Raw genomic sequence first — 16,698 nt, forward strand, 5'->3', positions numbered from 1 at the left:
CCCAGGCACGGACGTCAAAGATGCACAGGTGATAAGTGTCTCCACAGGAACCAAATGTATCAATGGGGAGTACATGAGTGACCGTGGCCTGGCCCTGAATGACTGTCACGCAGAAATCGTATCTCGGCGATCCCTGATTCGGTTCCTTTACACGCAGCTTGAACTTTTCTTGAGGTAAGTTCAGGCCACTAGAGCTTGGGACACTTGACCTTAGGGAGGTCATTCCCTGCCCCCAGAGTAGCTCAGGATAGCGACAGTGATTAAAACCAGGGGAGCAGACGGGACTGACCAAAGGCAGCAGCAGAAGTGGACAGGAGAAGGGGATGCGGTCCTAACGTCACAGGCCACATTCTTCTGTTTTCTGCAGCGTAGATGTACAGAGGCCACCTTAGGAGACCTTGTGCATTCATGGAAACGACCACCTTCAGTCCAGTTACTGCATCCAGAAACAGTCCATCACGTCAGTGTCCAACCAGTTGTACTTCTGTGACAATTGTTTAAATTTAGCTTCTGTCATCAAAACAGTTTAGTGCTAGTTACAGAATAGAGAGTTAGTTTCAGAAATCAGTGGAAAAGATTAGACAGAGGACAGACAGAAGCAAATGATGAACCCAAAGAACCCATTTCTGGTCTAAGAACTCACCATGTAACCAAAAATGCTGAGAAAACCAGAAAGCATCTGGTAGAGACTAGGCATAGACCAGCATCTCATGCCATATAGCAAGACGAGCTCCAAATGGGCACATGACTTAGACATAAAGGTTGGCATCATGAACAATTAGAGGAGCAAGGAAGACATTGCTTTTTAGATCTATGGATAGGGGAACAATTCATGACCAGACAGGGTAGAGAGAAGATCACAGAAGACAAAATGGACAATTTTGATTTCATAAAATTTTTTTAAAAAATTGCACAAACAAAACTATTACAAAAACAGAAAAAACATTTGCAGCAAGATTCTGTGATAAAAGCTTCATATCCAAGACACAGACAGAATTGAATCAAATTTATAAGAATAAGAGCTGTTCTCCAACTGATAAATGGTCAAAGGATATGAATGGGTAGTTTTCAAAGGAAGAAACCCAAGCTGTCAATAGTCATGTGAAAAATGATCCAAATCACTAATAATTAGAGAAATGCAAATTAAAGGAACTCTGAGGTTCCACCTCACACCATAAGAGCAGCAAAGTTGGCAAGAAAAGAAAAGGACAAATGCTAGCGGGGCTGTGGAAAAACAGGCACATATTCTGCTGGTGAACCTCTGGATTGGTCCGGCCATTCTGGAAAGCAACTGGGAGGCATGGTCAAAGAATTAATAAACTATACAAACCTTTGACCCAGTGATATGACTAGGCCTATGGCCCCGAAGAGATTAAAGAAGGAGGAAAAGGAGCCGTGTGTACAGGGACAGAAATAGAAGCTCTTTTTTGGTGCTGGCCACCAAGGGAGCGCTCAGCAGCTAGGGAATGGCTTCATAAAGCATGGTGCTTGTGTGTATGGTGCCATGTGAGATGATGAAAGGAAGGTCTTAGAGAAGCCTGGGACAACTCATGTGAACTGATGCGAGTGAGCTGGGCAGAACCAGAACAATGGTTTGTGCAATAATAGCAGTGTTGTACAGACAAACCACCTGGAAGGACTTCAGAACCCTGCTTAGCATAACGAGCAAACACAATTGCAAGGAATCATGATAAAGCCCATTCCTGACCTCCCTCGAAGGAGGGATGGACTCAGGGTGCAGACGGAGCTACAGATACAAAGTATGCCATTGGACCCAGCTGTTGTGGGTTTTGCTGGACTATGAATATTTGTTACAAGGGGTTGGTTTGGTCTCTTCAATGGGGAAGGGAGAGGAGAGAGAGAGAGAGAGGAAATAAATGCTTGTTAATTCAAAACATGCTAATATAATTTAAAAATAAATGTAGTTTGGTGCTCTAGTCCTAAAGAAAAACTAAGAAGGAAGAGTTCCTCACATTGGGAGGATATGGTCACTAGCAAATGGTCAGTGGGAGTGTGACTTTATCAGAAGGCCTGGCCAGGTGTGAACTCAAGTAAGCTGCCAATCTTACCCCACAGAGGACTCTCTGCAGCCCCTGAAGGCCCAGTGTGGTCCATCGGCCATTGGCCGCAGCTTTCCCTTGACTTCAGCTCTGCTCTGTTTCAGTACGAGAGAGGACCAGCAGAGATCCATTTTCATGAAATCCCAGCGCGGAGGCTTCAAGCTGAAGGAGACCGTCCAGTTTCATCTCTATATCAGCACCTCTCCGTGTGGAGACGCCAGGATCTTCTCACCCCACGAGGCGGCACAAGATGGTAGGTGACTCCCTTTAGGGGTATACAGAGCTGCTAGAGCTAGGCCATGAAGGCCCTGACAGCCAATAATGGTTTAAATCAATTTAATAAAGACCACCCATTAGACAAAACAAACACCACTTCAAGGGAGGCATCCCTTTCTAAAGCTTGTTCCTGTGGGCTGGTGTACATACAAATAAATGAGTTGTTGGGGACAGTCTCAGGGCCCAAGGGAGGATGGTGGACTGAAAGGTCCTTGATATTTCCAAAAGAAACACTGAATCGAGGGAATGCCTTACCTTTTTGACCAGAGAGGGACAGACTGAAATGCTCAGCGTGCTTCCTTGCAGACTCTCCCCCTGACCATATCTGGGTGTGTCTCTGCAGTAAGGCGGGTGGGTCTCCTTTCCTAGAAGGCTGGCCTCACTTCTGCCTTTGTCTCTTTTAGATCAGGCAGATAGACATCCAAACAGGAAAGCAAGAGGACAGCTCCGGACCAAGATCGAGTCTGGGGAGGGGACCATTCCTGTGAGGTCAACAACAACCATCCAGACCTGGGATGGGGTGCTACAGGGTGAGCGGCTGCTCACTATGTCCTGCAGTGACAAGATTGCCAGGTGAGACAGGCTGTCCTCCCCATTGCCTTAACTGGAAAAGAACTGGAACCCCGGGTGCTAGAGGGCTCACCCCCTGCCTGGGCCCACCGGGATGGGGTCACAGGCCCAGGAGAACCTGACGATGTCAGGCATCCATTTCTTCCACTCTGTCCTGGGCTAGGTGCATGTGGCCCCATCCCCAAAGCCATCCCCGTCTACACAAGAATAATAGCCACATTGTGCATCTTAGGGCAGCTCGCCTTTTTCATGAGCAGAAACATTTAGGGAATGGCCTCATGGCCCTGGGAATACCTCAATGGTCCCAGAAAACTGCTAATAAGCTGTTCCCTCTTTCTGTTCAGAGAGGACAATGGCTACGTGCAGTTAGCACTTAGATTTGTACATTTTATGCCTCATTTACTGAGACATTTGGAAAATTGATATCCAGGAGGACTGGGGGAAGAAGCCTCTTCTTAACACATCCGGTCATTAACAGCTGATTCTGGATAGATGAGATTTCATGGTATTTCTGCCCTGGCTGCCCTCTGGGTAGTTGTTACCCCATGGGCTGGCTTCCTATGCACACACCCCTAGTTCACGTTGAAATAGGAATAAAAGACAGAGAGAGACAGGTGAGACAGACAGAGACAGGGGAGAGAGAGAGAGACAAAGAGAGAGAGACAGAGACAGAGATGGAGAGACAGAGAGAGAGAGAGAAAGAGAGAGAGAGGAGAGAGGGAGGGAGAGAGAGAGAGAGAGAGAGAGAGAGAGAGAGAGAGAGAGAGAGAGAGAGAGAGAGAGAGAGAGAGAGAGAGAGGAGACAGTGTCAGAGGCACAGACGGAGAGCAAAGATTAGGTGTTAATTAACTCTTACAACTCTTTGTGATGACATCTTCCTCAAATGTCGCCTCAAAGTTTGCCCCAAAGGGAAGCCATATTTGTGGCCTGAGCCTGCACAATCCATTGTCTTCCCTTTCTTGAGAGCCAGGGTGTTTCTTCCTTCAGGTCCCCCGGGGCACCCTCCCGTCCTCCTGGCTCTCTCTAGGTCTCCTTGGTCATTTCTCCTCTTCGTGAGATAGCTCCCCTCTCGTCCCCTCCCACAAGGATGTTTGCCGCCCTCTGCATCTCCAGAACTTTGTTCTTAGCCCTTCCAGCTTATCCCAGGCTGACCAGCCTACCCAAGCCCCTGGACCCTGCCCGCTCTCTACACACCCCTAGATATCTTCTCTCTCCAGCCTCGGCGCCGCTGATCCCTCCCACTGTTCGCACCCCAGCAGCCCCTTCCTTGCGGAGCCATCCAGAGTAGCCGCCACTGCTGTCTTCTTAGAAACTCCAAACATTGCCTTCCGAACCTCCTCCCGGACTTATTTTTTGTCCTGTTCCTACACCTTCCAACCCAGATCTCGGTCTCACTTTTCTCTGTGTATCCGATGTGTAGTATATAGTAGGTGCTTAAAAACGCTTTCCTGCGCCATTCTGCGCATCTGCATACTTGGTTAGAGGCCGTCTCCATTGACTGCTCAGCAGACCCTTCCGCCCCTCGGCCTCGTTGCCTGGGCTAAGATCATGCCCGACTCTCTTCTCTGGGCGAAGGGAGGGGAGCTTGTGTTCACACAGTGCGAGCTCTGTGCCTTTGCCCTATGGCTATGACTTTGGTCCGTCCGGGTTTCCTTTGTCTCCTCTTCTCTCCACATTTAACTCTTCCTCCGTCTTGGAATTCTTCAGCTCCCGGTTCCTTCTGCCCCTTTCATCTACGGTAGGGAAGAGAAGCGCAATGCATTCTTCCCTCCACATGGTGGAGGTAGGGGCTGGGGACAGGCTGAGCCCTTCCCTCCTCCCTTGAGCAGCCTCAGCGCTTCCCGTTAGGGAGTTCCAGCAGCTCGGCGGATGGTGCTTGTTAGTAGCAGCATTCAGGGCCGGTGACATCTGGGAGCACGGCAGGGGACCCTAAAGGGACGCCTATCCCCGCCCCAGCCTGAAGAGTCATGAAGCCGACAACTGGGGAACATGCCCTGGTTTTTGCAGAAGTGGTCAGGGTCAGAGGTGGCCCATTGTCTGCCATTTTATACTTCTAGAAAGCCATTCCTCCCCCACCGCACAGGGGGCCAGGGTACTTCCCCTGAAGTATGCCATCAAAAGATTTTGTTTACCTGAGCAGAAGCTGGTTGGTTAGAAAGTAAGGAGTTGGCAGCTTTGGGATGTGCTCAGTGTGACTCTCCCGGAGCCGTCCACACTCATCGCATCAGTGCTCAGTCCTTTGCCCCTGAGTGACTCTCCCTGAGCAGACCGCCCCACCTCTTGGGGCTCAGATTCCCTGCCTGTAAAATAAGGGTGTTTGGGCTTAATGGTATCCTAGGCGCTCCCAGCTCTCCGGGGAGGGGATCTGGGAAGGGGGCGTGGCTTTTCAGAAGCTGATTCAGCGTTCCCAGCGTTGCGTTGTGGGGAGCACGGCTGCGCCTCAGGCTCGGGAGAGGATGGCTCTCGGCTGTAGTTTGTTTGTAAGCTTCCAGGATGGCGTGCCCAGAAGAGGACCACCCCACGTAGAATTCCCTTGTCAGAGCCTTGGGGTGCAGGTCAGTGTCAGGGATCGATCTGCATCTGTGAGAGTTACCTCAGAGCCCCCTCCTGGCCCCATCTGGGTCTCAGGTCCATTTGGCTAAAAGCACATTAGCAAAAGGAGCCGCCTCGTCCTCCATCTACACCCTCTCCCACTCAGGATCCGTGTGGATGCGATCCCCGATGGAGCCTGCCTTCTCTGATGGCTACACTTCACAGTTTACGGAATGTCTCATAAACATTAGCGCCCCTGCCACCTTTGGGGCGACCATGATCTCATCTGTGACATAGGTAATCTGAATGCTATCATCCCCACTTTACGGGTGAGAAAACTGAGGCCTGAGGAAGTTGATACAGCCACGGGGCAGAGCTGGGATAGGAGGGTGGACCTCCTCAGGGGTATGAGGCCAATGTCTCACGATGAATTTAGATTTATCTGAGTGCCGTGTTTGGAGTTTTTCCTCTGGTTTTCCCATCAAAATCTAAAATTTATCCTGTAGATGACTGACCCATTTATTTATGTGAGAGGGGCATCAGTATGTTATCATTTCTATCTATAGAGAATGATTTTAAATAATCTTCCTTTGAAAGTTTGAAACTTGTTTCTTCATTTCTACCTTTAAAAGGTGGAAAATTCTATTTGGGAAGAATTGGAGGAGCCCCTTTCTCTCTTTTTTGAGGAAACTTTCACTTCAAAAAGCCAGTGATTTGTTTTTTCCTTGGAGGACAGCCGCTGCTCCTTTAGCCTCCTTCTCAGGCAGCTCTGGGTGGTCACTCTGGTGTTGTAAACCTTGCCCTCCCCCATCCCCACTGAGATCCCCATGGAAGGGCAGGGGGAATCTCTGGCTCCCTTAGTTTCTCCTTCACAAATCTGGCTGGTGTCTTCTTCACGTAAGGAATTATTCAGGTAATTACTTCGTGACTGCAGGAATGGGTAAGCTAGCTGCCCCTTTCCAGGGCCTCCCAAGCATGTTTTCATCCCATTCTCCCTGGCTGGCATCTGAACCAGCACAGGCCACAACCTGCTCCCCAAATGCCAAGGACTCTCCTTCCCTCTTGGTGCCCGTCACTGAAGCTCCCGGAAGTCTGGCAGACTCTGGTGTGAGCGAGTGATTGGAATCGCAGTTGAAGCTTAGACCTGAGGTGCTGGGGCCCCTTCCCTGTGGCCCTGGCTGGCTGTGTTTTGTGTCATGGCCAGGTCCCGAATTTTCTTGGCTGGGAATTGCTGGGAGCCTGGGTTTGTTTCATGTTTTCTCCATTTCATGGAGAAGATTCAGTAACCATGTTGCCGTCATGTTGGTGTGCATCACTGGGGCTGGTGGGTTTGAGGTATAGCATTGAGGGGCTGGTTCTGAGGGTGGGAGCTGGAAGGTGGACTGACAGTCGGCCATGGTGCGGGAGCCTTGGGGAGGAAGGGCCCAGGGGACTTGTCCCTCAAAGGCAGTGGATGAACCCATTACTCTTTTCTAACAAATGAGGCCAACAGAGCCAGCACATTTTCAGCCTTTCTTTTCTGGGCTTCTGGGCCTTGTTCCTGTCTTGTCTTTTGTGCTGGGATGTCTAGGCCTCAGGCCAGAAATAACCTTATTTTCCTTTCGGAAAGGGGGGGAAGGGAACAACCCAAGCTCTGCCTGTGGAGTTGGCTGAGGGTTGGTTTGCTCCCTTCAGCCTCCCCTACATTCCAAAGTCCAACTGGCCAGTTGTCCAGTCAGCACACCCACCATATTTTCCAGAGGGGCAGGAGAAATGGGAAGGACTCTGGCTCTCATTTGCATTTCTGCCCAGATCCTTTCTGGAACAGAAGGAATGCCAATTTCCCAGTGAACAGACCTGCTGTTATTTGTTATATAGCTTCTCAATTGAGATTCGATTGTGGGAGAACTAGCCTGGCCCCCAAAGAAACCCCTCGTAAGCTCCCCAAGTTCACTGAAGCCACCCAAACCAAACCTCTAAATGGAGAAGTCAAACCAGAGCCTGGGGATCAGAATTCTGAAGGTGTGTCCTCCCATGGCCTGCAGGCTCCTAACAAATACTTGCTGGTTGATTGACTGAGTCCCTTCACTGTTCTGGCTGCCTTCCTCTGAGCACACCAGCTTCTCCATGGCCTTTCTAAATTGTGGTGTCCAGCACTGGCGCCAGGCCTCCCTCCAGAGAGGCCCTCCATGGAAGATTCTCCTGGGGATGTCAATCCACAAATGACTAGGCTTTGGGTCCAGCCATTTAGCTGATTCTGAAAGCACCAACACTGTGGCATTTTCTGGCCCGTATTTCTGGCCTTGCCACAAAAATGGCAGGAGAGGCTCTGTCAAATGCTAAACCTGTTCTCAGCTCCCTGTGATTCCATCTTTCTTTGCCTGGAGGCAAGACAGGGAAAAGCAAATAGGTGAGGAGTGTGGGACCAGTGGTGTCAACCCAGCCTGGATCCACCTGGGTTTTAAATACCAAATAGAAGCATTGGTGTTTAATCCTGGAGGCAATGTAGAGTCACAGACCTGTTCTTTAGAAATATCAGTTTGGGGAAGGATAGGCTGGACAGAGGAGTAATGAGTGCAGGAAGAACAATTATTGGGCTATTTCAACAGACCTCCTGAACTAAGGCAGTGGCCAAGTAAGCAGAGTGAAGGGGACAGGTGTGAGAATCTACCATATTTGGGGTTGATTGGATATAGGGGGCGGGGACAACAGAATCAACAGTGATTGTAGATTTTCAACCTTGGTGCCTGGAAGAAGGATGGTGCCCGTGAGTTCCAAAGAGAGACATATGTATGGGGAAAGAGAATACGCTTTGTTTTAGATGTGCTGAGTTCCAGGAGCCAATGAGGCATCTGAGAGGAGCCAGCCAGGGGGCAATTGAAGATGTAGGTGGAGGAAGCTAAGGGCAAGAGATGCCTTCTTGGGAGCCATTTGTATAAAGGTAATATCTGAATTCATGGGGCAGATGGAATCACCAAGAGAGAGCATGTGGAGAGAAGAAGGCCCAGAGCCTTGAGGTACACCAAGGTAGCTGGCGGGATGTGGATGGTGGTCCTCCTGAGAAGGAGCAGCCCCATTGGCAGTGGGAGAATCAAGAGAGAATAAGCTTCATGAAAACCCTGAGGAGAAAGACTTTCCAGAAGGCGATGGAGGAGAGGGGCCAGTCAAGAGCCATCAGCTACCACAAAGGGTCCAAGAAGGATGAGGACAGAGATAAAGCCATTCGATGTAGCCATTAAGACTCAGTCTTGGTAATGTTGGAGAGATTGTGTAGAGTGGAGGCTATGAAGGCCAGATTGCAAGAGAGACCATGAGATAAGTGAAAGAAGAGGAAGTGGAGTCAATGAGTGTAGACAACCTTGTCTAGCAGTTTGACTATGAAAAGGAAGAAGGATGTAGCTAATAGCTGAGAGGATGCAGGGTGTGTAAGGATGGGTGAAATCTGGGCACATTCATAGGCATCAGGGAAGGAACCAGTGACTAGAGAGACTGAAAATTAGGGAGAGAAGAGGGGATAATTAAAGGAGGAAGTAGGGGGTGAAAACAAGGGGAGTAGATGGTTTGACCTTGGTGAGGAGAAGAGCCACCTCTTCATCAGAGGTCTGAGCAAAAGAGAACAGACCTTTCTGTGGAGGGTATTGAGGTGGCTAGGGTGGGCTTCAAGTGAGAAGAGAAGGCTGAGCACAGTCACTGGGGAAGAGTCACTGGGGCCAGAGTTTCATACAGGCTTTTCCAGAGGTTTAGAGTTTGTAATAAAACTTTGGGTTTGAGCTTTGAATGTCTGCCCTCTGATTTAGCACCTTATCTAATTGTTACTGGGACAAGAGTGCAGAGGATCAGGAGTGCTGGTGCCTGATCAAACAGTGATTATGATGAAAGCATAATCCTGGCAAAACATTGGGCTTCGTTAAAATGAAATCATGGTAAATGGCCCTGTCTCTTGGCTGCTAGGAAATTACCCAGATCAGTGTTGAAGGCCCAGGGGACGTGAGTGTGGCCTCTGTTTCCTTTTTCTCTTTCTTTTTCTCTTTCTTTCTTTCTTTCTTTCTTTCTTTCTTTCTTTCTTTCTTTCTTTCTTTCTTTCTTTCTTTCTTTCTTTCTTTCTTTCTTTCTTTCTTTCTTTCTTTCTTTCCTTCTTTCTTTCTTTTTTGCTTTTTGTTGAGGCAAATGGGTTAAATGACTTGCCCAGGGTCACACAGCTAGTAAGTGTCAAGTGTCTGAGTCCAGATTTGAACTCAAGTCCTCCTGACTCCAAGGCCAGAGCTCTATCTACTGCACCACCTAGCTGCCCCCGCCTGTGTTTTCTCATGTCAGCTTTCATTGGATGATGTGGGCAGGTACCCCTGGGGTAGAGAGGGGAGCAGGTGCTGCTTGTCACCCACTAGTCCCACGATCACATCACAGAAGGACCTGGGAGAGTTGTTTTTGACGGTTTGATTTGGAGATGTGTGTTCAGGGCTGCTGGAAGTGCCAGGGTCCCAGGTCCAGAGCTGGAAGGGCCATGGAGGGCCAGGGACTTGTCCCACAGCAGGCAGGGTGTTGGTGTCAGGATTCAAACCCAGGTCCTCTCCCCTGAGAGCCCCCATCCCTCTTGTCTCTTGGTGGCTTGGCATCTTCAGGTGGGTACGCTGGGCAGGAGCAGCTGTGAGCACTTCCCAGATCTTGCCGGTGTATAGGGACAGGAGGCATGTCTCAGTGTGCCTCTCCTCATGCCCAACAGCCAATAATGGAGTACCGAGAAGTGAGAAGTTGAATTAAATGGATTATTTAATCCACTGCACACCTGAACTAACAACTCACATTTCTGTGGCCCTTTAAGAGCTACAAAGTACTTCCTCAGGTTGGGTGGATGCAGAGTACTGTGTCCATTTTATGGATTAAAGAAAAGCCTGAGGGTCATGGAGCCTCCCCCCCTCCCATGCCCCCCAAGGCATTCGACTTGTCAGTCACAAAGTCACAGTTTCAGAGATGGGGGCCCTCTGGGGCCACGAGTCCAACCTGGCCCTGAACAAGAATGCCTTCTATGACAGCCTGACAGACGAGAAGACCTCCTCGGGGCCCAGCACCCCCCAGCGCCATCCGTTTGGCTTCAGTATGGGAGGAAGCAAGCCCCACCCATCTGTGACGGCCACTGCCCCTTGTTCTTCCCTCTGGGTGAAGCCAAGCCATTTCAGGCCCTTCTACAGGTGACAGGTCCTCACGTATGCAAAGACACTTTTCATGTCCCTGCAGGCCCAGTAATCCACACTCCTTGGACCAGTCTTCATGGGCCCAAGGCCTTTCAGCTTTCTGTTCTCTGGGTGCTTTCTGTCTTAATCAATGTCCTTCTCAAAAGGTCTTTATAAGATAGATGTTATTGATCAGTTGTTTTTCAGTCATGTCCAACTCTTTATGAACCCATTTGGGGTTTTCTTGGTAAAGATACAGTTTGCCATTTCCTTCTCCAGCTCATTTTACAGATGAGGAAACCAAGGCAAACAGGGTGAAGTGACTTGAGCTAAATGTTTCTCATTCCTCCTCTTTAGAAGATAAAATTAACTAGGGGAAGCTTGGTGGCCCAGTGGATAAAATGCCAAGCCTGGAGTCAGGAAGACTTGAGTTCAAGTCTGGCCTTAGACACTTTCTAGCTGTGTGAGCCTGGGCATGTTCCTTAACCTCTATTAGCCTCAGTTTCCTCATCCATAAAATGGGAATGATAATAGCCCCTACTTCCCAAGGTTGTCATGAGACTCAGATGAAATAACAATTGTAAAGCACTTAGCTCGGTGTCAGCCACATAGTAAGCACTGCATAAATGTTAGCTATTGTTATTATAATTAATTCACCAGTTTTTTCTAGTAGGATTTGGGTAGAGGCCAGAGAACTGCAGGAAGGATGTCTACACGTCGCTGGAAAGCTCATCATGTGTGACTGAAGGCCGTCTTCGTTGTCATGCAATGATTTTCAGAGCAGTTGGGAAGGTGAAAGGGACAGCAAGTCACTGAAAGATCAGGAGATTCACAAAAATGAAATGCTCAGGCCAATGACTGATCCTAGTATTCTAGGCCAGTCCTCACTCAGGCAGCTCCAGGCAGATGATAGGTAATTCATTTCATTACAGGCGCTGTGCTAAGCACAGAGGGGTACAAAGAAGGGTAAAAGAGTCCCTATCTCATGGGGCTTACGTTTGAACTGGGGAGGCATCCTGTAAAGTGCAAATGAGAATTCTGCTAAAAGCTCCCATACCAGCTCCCCAAGGGCTGGGCCTTTGATGCCCTTAGATGGCAAGGAAGCAAAGTGGTCTCCTCACCTCCTTAAAAGACCTCCCCCACTCTACAAACAGCAGATTCCTTTCCACAACAAATCACTGCTTAGTGGAGAGGTCCCTACATTTTCCTAGGAGAGCTTCTACCACTAAAATAGTCTTAAAAGAATTCTGTGCTAGAGGAGAAATGTGATACACGTGAAAACGATGCAGCCTTGAAAAACACTACACAAAAAAGGGCTTCCAAATCCCAGGACCTAGGGGCTGATGTCCTGAAAGGCGATAAGGATGGCTGGCAGTAGCAGCAGGAGCATCAAGTCAACATGACAGGCGATGGCACTGCCTGTGCCGCCACTGACCCCATCGCAGGTGAGCCCGGACACCCCACAGAAGTGTGCGGAGCCCAGCCCTAACACAAAGTCTGGGGCCAGGAAAGAGACTACAAGAATGAGCACACAAAAAAGGATCCCGCTAAAAAGTGTTTCGGTGACACGGACACTCAAGACGCAGACCCAGAAGAAGCCAATGACTCCACGACAGCTGCGAGCAAAACCTCAAAGAAAAACACAGCTTAGGCACATGTTCAACTAGAATTCCTAGAAGTGATGAAACAAAGGTTTAAAGAATATTCTAAATGTTTTTACAAATGAAATGAGAGCACCAGAGGAAAAGATTGGGGAAAAATGAGAACTATGGAAGAAAAAATTGGAAAAGAAATTAACAGCTTGGCACAATAGGTACAAAATGTTGCCCAAGGAACAAGCTCCCTGAAAATTCGAATGGACCAAAGAGAAGCCAATGACTCCGTAAGGTGAGAAATATTATAGCAAAGTTAACAAGGTCTTTAAAAAATAGGGAAAAAAGTAAGATATCTCATAACAAAAACAACTGACCTGGAAAACAGATCAAAGGGAGATATTTAAAAAGTACTGAACTGCCTGGAAGCTCTGATGAGGGAAAGGGGTGGGGGGGAGAGAGAGAGAGCATGCCTAGGCATCATGGTTCAAGACATCCTAAAAGAAAACTGCCCAAATCTTTTAAAACCAGATGGCAAAGTGGACGCAAAAAGAATCCACTGGTAATTTCCTGAAACTTGAAAATGGACATTTCCAGGAACATTATACAGCCCACATCAAGAGTTTCCAACGCAAAGAAAAAAATATTGCAAGCAGCCAGAAATTAATAAGTCAAATTAATAACCCACAGTAAGGATTACACATGATTTAGCCTTCTCTTATCCCCTGCTATAAAGAAGCAGAGATCTTAGAATAAATACTCTAGAAGGCAAAAGATAGAGGCTTAGCACCAAGAATAATTATCCCAGAAAATTTTATTATAAACCTACAAGGGAAGAAATAGATCATTAATAAAATAAAGGGCAGGGGCAGCTAGGTGTCACAGTGGATAGAGCACTGGCCCTGGAGTCAGGTAGGACCCCAGTTCAAATCCAGTCTCAGACCAGACACTTGACACTTACTAGTTGTGTGACCCTGGGCAAGTCATTTAACTCCAATTGCCCCACAAAAAAAAGGACTTCCACACATTTCTGATAAAAAGGACTAGAGCTGTATAGAAATGCTGAAATGCAAACACATGAGTTGAATAAGGAACATAGATGAATAAGGGAATAAACAAGGATAAACTGCTTACATTTTAATAAGGAGGGATAATACATGTGTTCTGTGAGAACTCTGTCATCACCAAGGGTCAAGAGGGAGTCTAATTAGACAACTGACCTGGGAATGGTTCTGCTATGCCTTGATCTTAAAAGAAGAATGGAAAGGTAGGGAAAGAGGAATACACTAAGAGAAAAAGAGAGAGAGGAAGAGAGGGAAAATTACCTCACAAGAAGTCTGCACAAACAAGAAAGAAAAAGTATGGGGAGTGGGTGACACTTGAACCTCACTCTCTAGAGTTGGATGCAGAAATACATTTCACTCAAAAGAGGAACCAAAAGGAAAAGAGAGAAAGGAACTAATAAGACAAAAGGGAAATTAAGGCAGAGAAAAGTCTTAAGCAAAACAATGCCTAAGGACACACAGAAATATTTATGACAGCTCTTCTTACAGTCGAGAAGAATTGGAGATTGAGGAGGTGCTGTCAATTGAGGAATGACTAAGTCATGACATATGAATGTGATGGAACGCTATTGTGCCATAAAAAATGATTAAGGGGACAGTTTCAGAGAAGCCTGGGAAGAATTATATGAACTAATGCAGAGGGAAATGATCAGAACCAGAACAATCCATACAATGATAACAGGATTTTAAAAGGCAAATGACTTTGAAGGACTTAGGAACTGTTCAACATAATGACCAATCACAATTCCAGAGGACTCATGATGAAACATGCCATCCACCTGATAAAGAGGCAAAGGACACACAAGCACAGACTGAGACACATTTTCTTTGGACAGGGCTAGTGCAGGAATTTGTTTTGCCTAACTATAAATATTTGCAATGGGTTTCATTTTTCTTTCTATTTCAGTTGGGGAGTGGGGGTGGGAAAGTGGTAGCAGTGGAGGCAGGATGTAGAGAAGGGAGAGTTTTTCTTGGTTGCCAAGAATAGTGACAAAGATGGAAAACCCAATGAATAGGATTTAGATGGGACTAGTCTCAGACTTTCTTAGTGGTAAAAAGGAAGCACTGATTCAAGTCAATGGCACCAGGAGCCCATGAGGAAGATGCATGTGTTTTGTAAGAGTGTTTATTGTGTTTGCTATTGTAGCAAATTTAGCTGGCATTGCAATTCTCTATCCTGGATAATTCTCAGCTGCAGTGCGTGCACAACTATTCATTTCAATGGAGGAAGAGGGCCAGGGTAACCAATCTGCCAGTCTGGAGCAGATGGAGAGCTACTTGGCGGGATCATGTCATACTGATTCTTCAAAGGCAGGTTGTCCACTGGAACAAAGACCATTGTTGAACATAAGTAGCCACATTGTTCCAAGTGAAGGAGGTCATAGAGACCTGTGCTTGCCACACCAGGGCATCATAGCCCCCATGTCCCCATAGGACCCAGTCCCCAGTCTCTACCATTTTTATAAGGGCATCAGCCTGAGTGTTCAGTTCAGCAGAAGGCATGTGATGTGGATTCTCACATGTTCTACAAACAGCTGCACATTATGGGAGACTTCAGCAAAATTCCTCTATTGGTTCTGACCCCAAGGAAGAGAACCTTTAATTGCCTAGTCTTGTTCTTTTCAGTCCCCAGACTATTCAACCATGAAATTTCTGTGGCCACTACTCAGGAATCAATAGAAATAGAAAGCTTGTCTGCCCCATCTCTCAAGGCATTCACACGTGCCAGCCATGCCACTTGGCCCCCTGGGAGAAATTAATAGGTCTCCCAACATCTGGTGTTCCACATTATTGAACTTAATAGCCATTTAGGTCTCATAACAGGCAACACCATTAGTGGACTAAGCAAAAAGACACTTTACAAGAGCTAGGTCTTAGTGTGCGGGTGCACATGTGTGGGTGGGTGGTGGTGGGATGTTTCTGGCAACACAAGTGGCTTCCATTTGGCTCTGCCAAAAATAACTGGCCGTGATAAGTGCCCATAGAGATACTCACAAGGTGCCCATGATCCAGTCCTCCAAATAGCATCTGCATGTGAGACCCATAGAGGGGACTTTCTAGCCACTGCTGCTTGACAAAGGATATCTCTTCTCTTGGTGGCTTTCCTGCCAAAACTCCTATGGACATTGGGCCGCAAATGTCTTGTAGTTGTTCAGTCATATCCATCTCTTTGTGACCCTGTGGACCTTCACACTTCAGTGCTGTTGAAGGGGTTTTCTTGGCAAAGATTCTGGAAGGCTTCACCATCTCCTTCTCCAGCAGGTTAAGGCAAGCAGGGTGAAGCAACTTACTCATGTTCACAAAGCTAGTAAGCGTCTGAGGCTGGATTTGAGCTCAGTGTTTCTGGCCTCAGGCCCAGCGCTCTCCTCACTGAGCCATCTGGCTGACCTTTACAAGTATCTAGCGGTCCCTCATATATTGGTGCCACAATGACTTGGGAATAGGGTTTCTGATACAACTGTGATCCTACACGTAGGACAGCCTGAACCTTAGGGGAGAACGGCCCTCAACCACCTCTCATATATGGAAACAAAGATTTGGGAGGCTTTGAACAATTAGCAAGGAGAGGCGATGCCCTAAATGTGAGTAGGACAGGAAGACCTTTCCTGCCCCAGGCCATATGTCCCAGAACAATTTTGCTAACACCTTCATAAGCCTGAAAGTGTTAGCAATCATCTTGTCCATGTTTCAAAAGCCATACCCAAAGCTTCTTATGGGAAAGAATCTCAACCTTGTCCACTCCCCTAATATGGCAGTGGGCATCTGCCTGTTTGTGTGGACCCCCTTAGTGAGTTCCCCCCTCCCACTCTAGTTACACAAACAGGTCTCCTACTCAATCTCACCAGCTAATCTTCCCAAGCTGGTATGGAGGTCTGATGGTGAAGAACTCTAACTAAAACCTGATACCATTCAGGTGAGGTTCCACCCAAAAGGCAAAAATCTAAATGCTCCTGAATCAGGCTGATTTTAGGAAATATTGGGTAGAGACAAAGGGCATAAATCCAGTCCACCAGACACATTGCTTTAAAAATATCAACCCTCCTTCACTATCCCCCATTGGAGGATTAATTCCAAAGAGAATTCATTTTTGTGGAACTGAGTATACAAAACTCCCCATTTTAGCCTCTTGAAAAAGGAGTCTCCATTTGGTTTTCCTGCTGGTTTAGTTAACTTTATAAAAAAGCAAATCTATGGTAAGCCTGGAGTTCTATGGGACTCTGAAAAACTTTTGAGCTGACCTCATTAGACTATACTCTTGATAGTTATCATTTTGAGGATTCTTTAATGTGCTTTTTGAACTTTTCCTGTAACCTTCCAAGTTCCTTAGTGGTAAAAGCCAGTGGACTATCTGACTTTTATGGAGGATGGAGTGTATGGAGAGAAGAAATGGGATTGGCCCAAGGTTCTCTTCCCATTGGTATGGATCTGCAGTCCTCATGGGCACTTCTACTGTTGT

General features: G+C 47.4%; 1 protein-coding gene across 3 annotated transcripts in view; it reads left to right on the forward strand.

Annotated features, from left to right (window-relative positions):
• The window catches only part of ADARB1 (adenosine deaminase RNA specific B1), a 183,349-nt gene that overhangs the window by 146,949 nt on the left and 19,702 nt on the right, over positions 1–16,698 (forward strand). For all 3 annotated transcript variants that reach the window (XM_020973319.2, XM_020973322.2, XM_020973320.2), the window contains exons 6-8: positions 6–174; positions 2,165–2,313; positions 2,741–2,909. In XM_020973319.2, the coding sequence (XP_020828978.1) occupies positions 6–174; positions 2,165–2,313; positions 2,741–2,909 (487 nt within the window). The remainder of the gene's footprint in view (positions 1–5; positions 175–2,164; positions 2,314–2,740; positions 2,910–16,698) is intronic.

This window comes from Phascolarctos cinereus, unplaced genomic scaffold (genome assembly GCF_003287225.1).
Source record: "Phascolarctos cinereus isolate Bilbo 61053 unplaced genomic scaffold, phaCin_HiC Scaffold_5;HRSCAF=322, whole genome shotgun sequence".
NCBI classification, from domain to species: Eukaryota; Metazoa; Chordata; class Mammalia; order Diprotodontia; family Phascolarctidae; genus Phascolarctos; species Phascolarctos cinereus.